This window comes from Mesoplodon densirostris, chromosome 18 (genome assembly GCF_025265405.1).
Source record: "Mesoplodon densirostris isolate mMesDen1 chromosome 18, mMesDen1 primary haplotype, whole genome shotgun sequence".
In the NCBI taxonomy this organism is placed as follows: Eukaryota; Metazoa; Chordata; class Mammalia; order Artiodactyla; family Ziphiidae; genus Mesoplodon; species Mesoplodon densirostris.
Window position 1 is genome coordinate 52,620,544 of NC_082678.1, and position 13,605 is coordinate 52,634,148.

The following is a 13,605-nucleotide window of genomic DNA, read 5'->3' on the forward strand; positions in this document are numbered from 1 at the left end:
TTAGGGTTTTTCCATTAAATAAATTTGTCTCCATTAAATAAATTAAATAAATTTGTCTCCATTAAATAAATTAAATAAATAAACTCATGAGAAAATGATTGTTTTTCAGAGCTTTTTAGATGTTGGAATTGCAGCTTTAAAGGGCTTTGGAACTGTATGCTTTTAAAAATTCATATAAAAATTTGTTTATGTTATGGAACTGACTTCATTATTTCAGAGTGTTTGTACAATTTTAGGGCTGGAAAAGGATCATCATAACCTGAATTTTACCAGGTTAAATTTTGCAGTAAATTTTTAAGAGGAAAAACATTTACAAATTGTAGCAGTTAGCTCTGCTTAGTTAAGGCCCAGGTTGCAGTATTCTTTCATTTTGTTTATCTGCCTGATAAGAACACTGTCCTTGACCTGAGAGCATCTGTATGTTTTTATCTAAGACTGTTTAAGAAGGCAGAAGGCTTAAGACAGCTGTCTTTGACATATACCACTCATGTCCATTAATTGTGTGCAGGTCACTGTAAGAGTCAGATTCAAGAGATAAAAGAAATGACCCATGTCAGAGGAAAGATTTCCCAAGTAAATTGTGGTCTGGGCACTTCTCAAAGAATTCTGTGGCCAAGTAGATAAAAGAGTTTCAAAGAAACTGAGAAGAAGAGTTTTATACAAAATTGTACATATGAAATGATTACTTATGTCAGGGGAAATAAAAATTTTTATTTTTAAGTCAGTAAAGTAATATACCGGAATTATTAACAAATGATTACCTTTTGGATTTGGAATGATATTAGTGCAATCACTTTAATTTCTGTTAAACCAACATTTAGTGGATATCTGCTCACTGCTGTGCACTGGGAATACAAAGTCCAATCAAAACCATACTCTGACCTCAAAGTGCTGAAAGCATTACAGTGACTACATATAATTACTTGGGGTTATTTTTAGAATGTTTTAGGACATTATAGGTGGTTTTTAAAGGAAAAAAAAATGGCTCCTGCCAATAAAGACGTTACTATCTGATTAGGGTTGCTGATTAAGGGGATTGTTCCCCTGAACATCAGTTGAGGGTGAGAACAAACATTGTATTAAATACCACAAGAAGAATTTTGTGAAACCTTTATTGTTTAATTATTTTCACAAGATGTATTACTTCACTTTTAAGAAGCAACTATTTTCATTAAATATAAAAGTATGTGTTTTCAGCTGTTAAAGAATCGTTGACTACAGATCTGCAAACAAGAAAAGAAAAAGATACTTCAAATGAAAACCGACAAAAATTAAGAATATTTTATCAGGTAAACAAAGCTTACCCTTCTTTTTTAAGTAATCACGAGATGCCTTTGTTTTGCATGTTGTATCTGAAATATTTTGGCATATTTAAATAAAAAGAATGCCTCTGACTTGATTTTCCTTTTAAATTGTTTTAACTATTTTTAAAGGTAATAGTGAAACAAAATATCTTGAGATATGTAAGTGGAGATTTGCTGTTCTTCTTTTTGTTTTCTGTTATTTTTAAAGTTCCTTTATAACAACAATACAAGACAGCAAACTGAAGCAAGAGATGACCTGCATTGCCCTTGGTGCACTCTGAACTGCCGCAAACTCTACAGCTTGCTCAAACATCTTAAACTCTGCCATAGCAGGTTTATCTTCAACTATGTGGTGAGTGACTTTCATCTTTTCTTACTCATAATATATTGTACATTATAATACAATTTGACTTTCAGAAATTGTACTTTATGCAAAATACCAAAATCTCTACACTGATGGATTGCTTATGCATGAATTAACAGTGAATGATTCAGAGTTTATGTATATTTGCACAGTACACCTATAATGACTCACATAATCCTCACACCAGCTCTGAATTAAGTGGTAATTTCCTTATCCTTGCTCAGTCAAGAAATCATTTGTACGAAGTTACCAAGCCAATAAATGGCACAGCCAGGATTTTAACATAGATCTTTTTGACTCCAGGTCTTCTGACTTCCTGTTCACCATGCTGGTATACCTAGCATATTTTAGTTTTTGAAACATTAAGAACCCACAAGTACTTTTTAGTTAATTAAGTTGGAAGGATAGGTATTTAAGTTAGGATAATTAATATTTTCTTTTCCTAAACACCTTGCCATTTTTGTTACAGTATCATCCAAAAGGTGCTAGGATAGATGTTTCTATCAACGAGTGTTATGATGGCTCCTATGCAGGAAATCCTCAGGATATTCATCGCCAACCTGGATTTGCTTTTAGTCGCAATGGACCAGTAAAGAGAACACCTATCACACACATTCTTGTGTGCAGGTAGGTAAAAAAGTCATACAACAAAAATTTATTCTGACTTCTATTGATGATGTTGGAGGAACAAAGGGAAGCCAGACAAAGCTACATTTAGGTGGGAATCCTTATTTCAGTATTAGCTAAGCCTCTGGGGTGGTATAGTGCTGTGTAACCCTCCCACGACTCCTGTTTCTACAGAGGTTTTCTCACTTCCTCCTTACAGCTTTTTCCTGTGTTGTTAATGTTGCTACTGCCCTAGTGGTTATAGGGGGATTCAAGTGTCTCCCAGTGGAAGTTTGTGTGTGCATACCTAGGTAGAAACCTGTAGGAATGGAAAGTACTCTATTTGGGGGGTGTGAGCCTTCTCTGTGTTACTTAACATTACATCAACATTGCTTTTCATTAGGCCAAAACGAACAAAAGCAAGCATGTCTGAATTTCTTGAATCCGAAGATGGAGAAGTGGAACAGCAACGAACATACAGTAGTGGACACAATCGTCTGTATTTCCATAGTGATACTTGTTTACCTCTCCGTCCACAAGAAATGGAAGTAGATAGTGAAGATGAAAAAGATCCTGAATGGCTAAGAGAAAAAACCATTACTGTAATTATTATTATTGTTGTTGTTGTTGCTGTTATCATCATTATTGTTGACAGTGACTTTAGAATTTTATGATTAAATGATTTTTGTTTGAAAACTAATGTTTAATATGAATTACATTTTGATTTAGTATAAAGGAGCTTTTTCTAAATTAAGGAATTCAGGAATCTACAATTTTTATAATTGTGTCATTTTAACAGTAACCAACTAAAGGAAATATAGATTTTCTTCTTGTGATTCTGTATTGTGTTTTTTCATTTTATTTAAAGGTAACTATTGTCATAACATAGAATTTCCCTTTTAAAGTTACTACCTAAATAGATGATTTTAAGAAACATTGCCACTTTGCTATATAAGTAAGTTGTGGTATTTTTAGTTGCAAAAAATTCTATTTTTGACACAATTTTTTCTTAGAAATACCAATTATACTTATTCTGTATCTAATAGATATTTCTTCTTTTTCTCTTTTTTCTTTTTAAAGCAAATTGAGGAATTTTCTGATGTTAATGAAGGAGAGAAAGAAGTGATGAAACTCTGGAATCTCCATGTCATGAAGCATGGGTAGGGTATTTCTAAATTCAAATATTCCACTTCCTTTACGTTCTTTTTGTTGCTTCACATTCTATAAATCTGTTAGACCCTTACTTAAAATTCTGTTTAGATATAATTTGTCCTAAATATCCTAATTCAAGTCTTATAAAGAAAAATGGTTATCCTCCAAGAATGTTTCAGGAAGGTGCTAGCTCCATCTAACAGGTTTTTATTTAATGTCCTTTTTTTTAAAATGATAATCCAATTTTTATTCCTTTTATTGCTAGGGGATACATAAATAATACGCCATGTGCTACACACCTGGAATTCCTGGAAACTATCACACTTATTGCCACAATTTTTAAAAATTGCTTAATTATTCAGAATAAAATATAAGCAGCTTTTCTGATTTCTTATTACCATTTCATAAAGCTCAAGGTAGAACAGTCCTTATTTCTTGTGCCTTTGTGGCTGAAGCATTGTTTTTCCTGCAGATCTGCTTCCTTCCCTATGTGAACTATTTACCTGTCAGTACATATATTTTTCTTCTCTACCTTCATTAGTATTAGATCCTCATATAAGGCTTTCTTGTATAGCACAAGCATGTAAGGTTTTTTCATTTATAGTTAAATAAGTGGGAGGGGGCACTTTTGTTTCCTTACTCTTGGGGAGTGAAGAGGAGTTGGTACGTAACTTCTAGTCCAGATGTCTGGGTGCATGGCCTATAGCCTTTTTTTTTGTAAACTGCCTTGAGCTAAGAGTATTCTTCACATTTTTAGTGGGTTGTAAAAAAATAAAAAGAGGAAGACAACAGAGATCATATATGGCTTGCAAAACCTAAAATATTTACTATCTACCCTTTTACAGAAAATGTTTGCCTGATCCCTGGTCTAGTCACTAAAACTCAGTTATGAGTAAAGTATGTATATGAAGGCTTGCCTGAAATCTGTTTTTCCTTTTGTCCTGATATGCCAGTTTCAAGATAGAATTTTAGTCAGATGACTTAATTGAGTTCTGTTTTAATTCCTGATCCAAATCTGTTAGCATAACAACTACTGGGTTCATGATACACTGGCATTACAGACTGGCAGGTATTTGGTAAACTATTTGGATTTTATCAGATCTGCAGGCAGGCTTTTACAGGCTCTGTTAGAGTCTCAGTTTCAGTCGGTAACTGAGCAGCCTTCTCCTATTTTAACTTGCATCTCAAATTTTATTCATTGCTTTCCACCAAAACAATCACACTGTACCACATTTGTTGTGACATCTTCATCTTTTCAGAGGTTTACCATGAACTGAAAATGTAGAGGAAACACTGCTTCTGAAATAGGAAACTGAGAGAATAGTTAGTATTATATAGTTAATGAAAGTGGTGCTGGCAAGAGAAAATGTTTTATACTTTTAACTGCTGAGTTCCTATTTTGTTAGGAACAACAGAAATGACATCTATTTAAGCTCTGGTTAAATTTGTTTAAATTTCTAAAACCGTAAGCTCATTCAGGTGATTGAATCTCAGATTCAGTATAGTTTTACTACCTGTTAAGTCATCACTTAACTGGATTTGGATATAGTCTTAATGTTCTATAATGGTTATCACTGGCATTTGACAGAAATGCTTTGTATTGCTATTGATGTTTTGTGTTGTTTTTTATTAAATAGGTTTATTGCTGACAATCAAATGAATCATGCCTGTATGCTGTTTGTAGAAAACTATGGACAGAAAATAATTAAGAAGAATTTATGTCGAAACTTCATGCTTCATCTAGTCAGCATGCATGACTTTAACCTTATTAGCATAATGTCAATAGATAAAGCTGTTACCAAGCTCCGTGAAATGCAACAAAAATTAGAAAAAGGAGAATCTGCTTCCCCTGCAAATGAAGAAATCACTGAAGAACAAAATGGGACAGCAAATGGCTTTAGTGAAATTAACTCAAAAGAGAAAGCTTTGGAAACAGATGGTGTCTCAGGGGTTTCAAAACAGAGCAAAAAACAAAAACTCTGAAAAGGCCTAACCCCATGTTATGGACAAACACTGAAATTTCATTCTAGGGAATTCAGCCTCTAGGAAGAGTCTTGTTTTTGTTTTTAATCATAAGTTCCAAACAGGCACTGTCAGATGAAGTAAATGATTTCAACAAGGATATTTTTATCAGGGTTCTATTTCACTTCATTATGCAGCATTACATGTATATCAGTTTTATTGATGTCATTAAAACATTCTCAAGTTTGAGCATGAAAAGCAATACTTCAAAGAAAGTATTTTTAACTTCAACAATTGTCTTATGAAATATATTGACTTGATAATCGAGAAATTATTTCATATATTTAAATTATGGTTTTTTGCAGTTGTGACTGGCTGTTTTTCTACTTTGTAATTGTGAGACATTTTCTTGGGGAGGGAAAATTGGAATGTGATTCCCTTTTTTAGAAATTGAAGATTTTTGTGAAATTATGTTGCATTACTATTTGCAGTCAAACCTTGATCCTTGATTTGAAATCATTTATCAATTTGGAATGAAAAATTACGACATAAGATATTTTACATGATGTAAGTTCATTTTACAATTTAAAAATAGCACTTCTTCATCTTATGCCTGTTTGAGAGCATGTTAATTTTTCACATTGTCGATGGTGAAATGTGTTGGCTTATAAGGTTACTGACCATCCATTTGTTTTTATGTGGATAATTTTGGTGCATTGCTCACCCAGTATATTTTTTTAAACTTGAACATTTTGCTGGCTTTTTTTGTTTCTTGTTTTTCTTTCCCAATTAGGTAATCACATGGAAAATTCAGCTGTCCATATCTCTTCATTAGGATTGTAAACCAAGGGAAGAATGAGTTCGAGGTTTTTAAGATGCCACTTTTGAGGGAGGAAATGTTCTATAAAAATGAATCAGAAAATGATACTTTTTTTTTCTTCACAAGGATGTCTTCGTAATGTATTTCACGATTAGAATATCCAATACAAATAAGCTGACTTGAATCGTTTTGAGCAATTTTGCCCTGTGTTATATGTGTCTTATGCACATATTTGCAGTTGGATTTTCTCCAACAGAAAGTGGTTTCACTACTGGCACATTAACAAGCACCAATAGAGTTTTTGGTCCAACTCCAAGCACTGTGGTTGAGTGACATCACCTCAATTTTTTATTATCCTTAAAGATAAATGCATTTTCATATTCTTTATTTATAAAGGATCAATGCTGCTGTAAATACAGGTATTTTTAATTTTTTTATTTCATTCCACCACCATCAGATGCAGTTCCCTATTTTGTTTAATGAAGGGATATATAAGCTTTCTAATGGTGTCTTCAGAAATTTATAAAATGTAAATACTGATTTGATTGGTCTTTGAGATGTGTTTAACTGTGAGGCTATTTAACTAATAGTGTGGATGTGATTTGTCATCCAGTATTAAGTTCTTAGTCATTGATTTTTGTGTTAAAAAAAAAAAATAGGAAAGAGGGAAACTGCAGCTTTCATTACAGACTCCTTGATTGGTAAGCTCTCCAAATGCTGAGTTACAGTAAACTCTGATTATGCCTCTGGATAGTGGATTTCGAGCATTTTTCTCGGGCTTTAATTTGCTAATAAAGCTGTGCACATATGTAAAAAGAAAAAAAATAGATTATTTTAGGGGAGATGTAGGTGTAGAATTATTGCTTATGTCATTTCTTAAGCAGTTATGCTCTTAAATGCTTAAAAGAAGGCTAGCATTGTTTGCACAAAAAGTTGGTGATTCCCTCCCCCAAATAGTAATGAAATTACTTCTGTTGAGTAAACTTTTTATGTCATCTTATAATAAAAGCTGAAAAAATCCCTTTGTTTCTATTTATAAAAAAAAAATTCTTTTCTATATGTACCCTTGTTAAGAGATTTTGAAGAAATCATGTAAGATGATAAAGCATTTGAATGGTACAGTAGATGTAAAAAAAAAAAATCAGTTTAAAAGAACGTTTGTTTTTACATTAAATGTTTATTTGAAATCAAATGATTTTGTACATAAAGTTCAATAATATAAAAGCTGTATTCTGTTTTGTTTTTGTTTTTTATTATTATGCATTGTCAATACATGCACAAAAATTTGGGCTCGGCTAAGATAGTAAGGATCCAAAAAAATTACACCCGTCAGAGCTAATAAGAAATTAAGAGAAAAATTAATGTGAAATCCTGCTTTCAGTTCTAGTAACATCAGTTGCAACTAGTATGTTATTTATGGTATTACATAAATATTTTAAAATTTATAGTCCAGAGTAATGTCAATATTAGTTAACCTAATGTTAATCCATCTTTGTTTTTTTCATTTTCTTTTGAATGAAAAAGACTTTATCTTGGCCTTCAAAAAGCCCATAGATTAAGAGTGGGATACAAATGATAACGTATAACAATATATTATATAATAAAATTGTATACTACATCCAGTGAGGTCAATAGTTTGTTGAAATTAACTTAGAAGAGTTGAGGGAAACCTTACGGAAGTGTTGACAATTCCACTGTGCTTGCTTTATTTACAAGTACTAGCTTGCCTGTAAACATGTTGCTTTGTATTCTTTGAGCTGAGCACCCCTCTGCTTCCAAAGCTCACTGTGTTTGTGTGTGTTTCTTCTAAGCACCTGTTTCCTTTTCATTAGACTGCCAAGTCAGTCTCACTGGCCTTAGTACTGCCTCATGATCTTAGTTGGTGTTCAGACATTTGCCACATGAACTGAAGGCTTTACGTGCCATGCTAATGACTGGATTTCAGGCAGTAGGAAGTATTTGGAGATTTACTGCACAGACATGACACATACCCATTTGTGTTATAGGTGAGCCATGGTTACAAGAACTTGGGAGGGGAGAAGCTCTACAGAGGGAGAATCACTAGGATGCTGTTGTAGTCCTCCAGGTGAAATATCCAACTACTAGAACACTGCCTGTCGTGAAGCAAGTGCCCAAGAAGTAATCACTGAGTGGTGTTTGTTTCGGTGTGAAGGAATGAAAATGAACTAATACGCAGTGACAAAGCCAAGGGAGGAGAGTTTCAAAAAGGAAACGGTAGTGCTGTAACAGAAAATGAGTATGATAGCACCTTCAAGGGAGTTTAGTGATAGAAAACAGGTTTAATGAGCTTAGTAAATGGAAAATGAGTTGGGAGAAGTTCATCATGAAGATGTGAAAAACGGGGCCATAGGAAGAAGGAAACAGGCAAAGGAAGAGACCGGGGAGAGTGGATGGGAAGGTTGAGCAAGTATACTGAGGAAGACACAGAGAAGACCAAAGATGCAAGTTACCAGAAAAAGGAAGGAATGAGATCAAGAACACAGATGGATTTAGCTTGCTAATAATACTGTTGCTAAAAAATGGGGAAGTGGGGGCCTCCCTGGTGGCGCAGTGGTTAAGAGTCCGCCTGCCGATGCAGGGGATACGGGTTCGTGCCCCGGTCTGGGAGGATCCCATATGCCGCGGAGCGGCTGGGCCCGTGAGCCATGGCCGCTGGGCCTGCGCATCCGGAGCCTGTGCTCCGCAACGGGAGAGGCCACAACAGTGAGAGGCCCGCATACCGCAAAAAGAAAAAAAAAAAAAAAAAAAAAAAAAAAATGGGGAAGTGGGTACTCAGGACATTTCTGGTGGGAAAATAAATTAGTACAATCTCTGGAGAGAGCAATTTGGTACTTCCCATTAAAATCACAATGCGTTTAACCTTTGCCCCAACAATTTCATCTTCAGGAATTTAATCCTACAGATAAACTGGAACACATGTAAACTGACAAACTGTGACCACTGTTGAAAAGAGCAGATTAGACACAAGTCATCAGGAGACTGGTTAAGTAAGTTATAATCCATATAAGTGGAAATATTCAGCCATAAAAAGGGGATCGGGAAGGTTTGTTTTCAACCAATGTGGAACAAATGCCAAGATATAAGTTCCATTTTTTTAAAATTTGAAAAATTAATATATGCCCATATTTGCTTGGGTTATAGAATATGACAAAGGATACACAAAAGCAACTGCTTTCAGAGAAGATGGCTGGATGAAAGGACAGGTATGAAGGCGGCTTTTCACTGCCATTTCTGAAATCTAAATGTACTGCCTATTTTCTGTAGTTCTTATATTTTAAAAATCTAAAAAAACAGATAAGGGAGTTCAAGAAGAGGGATGATTTCTCACTGGGAACCAGGTAAAATGGATAAGTGGTTAGCACAGAATTGGAACATAGTAAATTTGTATTAAGTAAAACGGGAAGTTCACTGTGAAGAAATAGTTTCTAAACATTCAATTTATATTTTGTTTGTTAATCTAAATAGTATGCTGATCTTAGAAAAGGGAAAATACATGAGGTTTTATTAACTATACCAAGAACCATATTAAAACGGATCATTGATGGTTCCCAGTTGTTGACAGCGTAAAAATCATATTCGTCCTCCCTGATCTGAATTCACTATGTTTTCAGTCTTCTCTCTCATGTATGCAGTCTCCCCTCCAACCAGGTGAGATACCAGAGTACAGCACGGTACACACCATGCATTCGGGTGTTCTCCGTACATAGTCTACGATCCAGTTTCTGGAGCATATTCTATTCCTATGTACTATTTGTACAAGTGTAAGGTTGATTTTTATACAGAGGTAAAAATTCACTCAAGTACATTCTTAGGCAAACAAGATTGCTACTTAAGTGTCACATGGATGAATCACGTTATAAAGTTGGTTCTAGAGAACAGGGTGGCTATCTCCTGGACTACTAAATTTCATCTGTTCTCTTTTCCCATTTCTGACTACCATCCTATCCACATGGCAAAGCTTCAACCAGGGGCTACCTGCAGGTGCACCATCTCCTGGAATCATATTTCTGTCCATGCTACCCCATTCTTTTTCAGAACCCAAACAGCTTCCACCTGCTCTTGTAGCGTGCTACCACTAGCAGCCGTTCTGTCAGTCATCTGTGAATGTGTGCCAGCACTTGTCCTAAGCACTGGGAATGAGAAGTTGAATAAGACTCAGATCCTGTTTCAAGGATTCTCCCAGTCCCCATGGATCAAAACTACAGTCACTTCTTTCTCCTCCTGTCCCTAAACAATCATATACCTCTCTGCTAGATTTATTGCTCATTACTCCAGAGAAGGGGTGAAGTTATACAGATATCAGAATAAAACCTTTTTATATTTTGAGACAAATTTATGAATCACGTAATACAAGTACCTAGAACGTAACAGGGGCCCAATAAATCTTAGCTTCTTCACTAATTCAACTAAGATTTTCTTCTGAATGGATTCTGTCTATCCCTAATTCTCATTTTGGGGGCTGGTTCTTCTGTGCAGCCCTGTAGGGAAAGGTCGGACCAAGGTAGCCATGTGGGTAATTAGCCTTAAGGAACCTTACTTATTCGTTAAATACTTCCTGGGCGCCTACTATGGCCTTTGCCTTAAGCTAAGCATGAGGATCAAAAGATGAATAAGCCAGACATTGTTCCTGTCCTCATGAATCTTAAATTCCCGAGAGGGAGACATTCACTCATGTCTTAGTAAGCCATATTTCCAAGTGTCTCATCTCCAACTGGTGCCCTGAGACATTGGGTAGTGTGGGCAGAGGGGTATTGTGGTAGAAGAACTGATAGTCGACAGCCTTGGATTTGAATGCCAACCTTGGTGCCTTTGCGGCTTCAAAACTCATAGTTACTTAATGACACTGAGTTTGTTTCTTCAACTGTAAAATGGGATTAAAATGCCCCCTTCAACAAGGGATCTAGCACAGTAACCTGCTCTTGGTTAGCATCATCGTTTCCTTCCCTATGGCCACACGGTTTTGCCAACTTCAATCCTCAGCTCTCACCTCTAAAGAAAAACCATATGCTTGCTCCCCCTTCCACAAGCTGTTTTAAGAACATGGAGACGTCTCCTGAGATTACATTAACAAAGTCTAATTCTCTACAAAACTGCAAGTTTTCTAACATTGCCTTATGTAAGACTAATGAATAGAAGTGACATAGAAAGGTCACTTTTCATTTAATCAACATGAAATTCCATGAGAGAGAGGCTTTTGTGAGAGATTAGTTTTATTTTGAATATGGTTTTTGTTTTCTAAAAAGAAAAGTACTGGTTTTAGTTCAAAAGTATTTATCAGATGCCCATGTATCAGGAAATGTAGGGTAATAAGTAGATCCCAGACTTTCGGATTTCATAGACCAGTAATATACATTCAAAAAATTTTTGACTTTTTGTCAGATAAGATTTATGAACGAAACAAGCAAACCTGACATCTACTGTCACTTTCATGTTATAGAAGGACACAGTACAAAAAGAGCAAGAAGGATAATTTCAGAATAAAGGAGAGTCTTTCAAATAAAGTCTAGATTTACAAAAAAAAGTACTACGGAGACTGGACTTTTGGTTACTTTGGAGCAGTTACTCCCAAATCTGCCTTCATAATAGAATAATTTCATTTCTTAAAAAAAAAAAAAGTGAGTGCCACTAGTACCAATTAAATCACAATTTTTGCTATTTTTAAAAGCTCTCCAGGAAATTCTAACATGCAAGCAGGATTGAGAATAATTGCTACAGAAGATACAAAAGCTCAAGGAATTTATAATCTAGTGGGTTTAAAGCGGGTGTCAGAAATTCATCTACCCATAGGGTCAGGAGTTAAATGAGCTATGTAGCTGAGTGTTATACCAACCTAGGAAGACAGAATAAAGAGAAGATACCACAGTCTTCCAAAGAGAAAAAACATACAACCTACAAACGAATGGGCACCAGAACGGCATCAACTTTTGGTTGTATCCTAGGTGACAACAGAGCAATGCATTCAAATTCTGAGGGGAAATCATCTCCAACCTAGAATTCTTAATGAGTCACAGTCAAATGTAGGATAAAGAGATTTTCAGACCTCTACCTTTCAAAATATTTACCTCTTGGGCACCCTTTCTCAGGAAATGGAGGAAGTGCTCCACTAAAATAAAGGAATAATCCAAGAAGGAGGAAGACATGGGACACAGGAAACAAGTAATGCAGCAGTAGATTTGAGCTGAGCAAACTATCCATTCTGACACTGGTTGATTTACATACGTATGGAAAGTTCTGAACCAGTTTAGGAGATACCTAAATGAGTGTGTGACCGCCAATCACAGTTGTCACAATAGTTCTCAATAATTGAATAAATCTCACTTCTTGAACTAAATCCTTCATATTTAACACAGGAGCTAGATGCTCACTCTGCTCCCTGTGCAGGAAAACCCCTCATAAGAGATGTATTTACCTTTCATCTCTACTTCTATTTTTGTTTTGATATTAAAGTCTATTATATAGCTTCAGAATTCATGCTTCTGAGAAGATGGAATAGCATAATTTCCCTATTCCTCCTGCTAAGTACAACTAAAAACCCTGGAAAAAATATAAAACAAACATAAGAAGATTCTGACAGATGGCCGAGGGACCTCAAAACTCAAGGAACTCAGTACTGTGCATTCCTAGGGTTCTGTTGTCTTATGTATCTCAGACTTGGGGCTGAAGAAGCCAGCAACATGGAAATGCCAACAGACACAGACAAAAAAGCCCCAACAAAAGCCTGCTCTCTGTAGCCAAAGGACCAGGAAAGGGACAGCCTAGCAAGACAAACTTACAGCCAACCACCACTCCACTCCAGCCAAACACCATCGTCAGGGTTGAATGATGGTGGCCCACAAAAAGACATGTCCACGCCAGAACCTGTGATAGTGATTTTATTTGGAAAAAGGGTCTTTGAAGATATAAACTGAGGACCTTGAGATGAGATCATCCTGGATTATGTGACTGGGTCCTAAATCTAAGAGAAATGTCCTTTTAAGAGACCAAAGGAGGGAATTCCCCGGTGGTCCAGGGATTAGTTAGGACTGCTGCGGCCAAAGGTTCAATCCCTGGTCGGGGAACTAAGATCCCACAAGCTGTGCGGCCCAGCTAAAAACAAAGCCCAAAGGCCATGGGAAGACAGAGACTGGAGTTATGCAGCAACAAGTCAGGGAATGCCTGCGGCCACCAGAAGCTTCCAGAGACAAGGATTCTCCCCTAGACCCTTTGGAGGGAGTACAGTCTTGCCAATATATATGTTATATATGTATATATAACTTATTCATTTTATAGATATATGGATCCTCCCACTTAAAAGTGAAGATGACTTTTCTCCCTCTACTTAAAAAATTAAATCTGAATTAAATCTCATGAAAGAAAAAAATACACACATATACCTT

At 35.7% G+C, this 13,605-nt stretch overlaps 1 protein-coding gene across 1 annotated transcript in view; it reads left to right on the plus strand.

The window, feature by feature from the left end:
• Window positions 1–7,358, plus strand: part of SUZ12 (SUZ12 polycomb repressive complex 2 subunit) — a 39,803-nt gene extending 32,445 nt beyond the window's left edge. Inside the window, exons 11-16 of the mRNA XM_060082062.1 lie at window positions 1,198–1,289; window positions 1,513–1,656; window positions 2,138–2,295; window positions 2,678–2,876; window positions 3,355–3,434; window positions 5,064–7,358. Coding sequence (XP_059938045.1) covers window positions 1,198–1,289; window positions 1,513–1,656; window positions 2,138–2,295; window positions 2,678–2,876; window positions 3,355–3,434; window positions 5,064–5,409 — 1,019 coding nt within the window. The 3' untranslated portion in view covers window positions 5,410–7,358. The remainder of the gene's footprint in view (window positions 1–1,197; window positions 1,290–1,512; window positions 1,657–2,137; window positions 2,296–2,677; window positions 2,877–3,354; window positions 3,435–5,063) is intronic.
• Window positions 7,359–13,605: the final 6,247 nt, after the last annotated feature.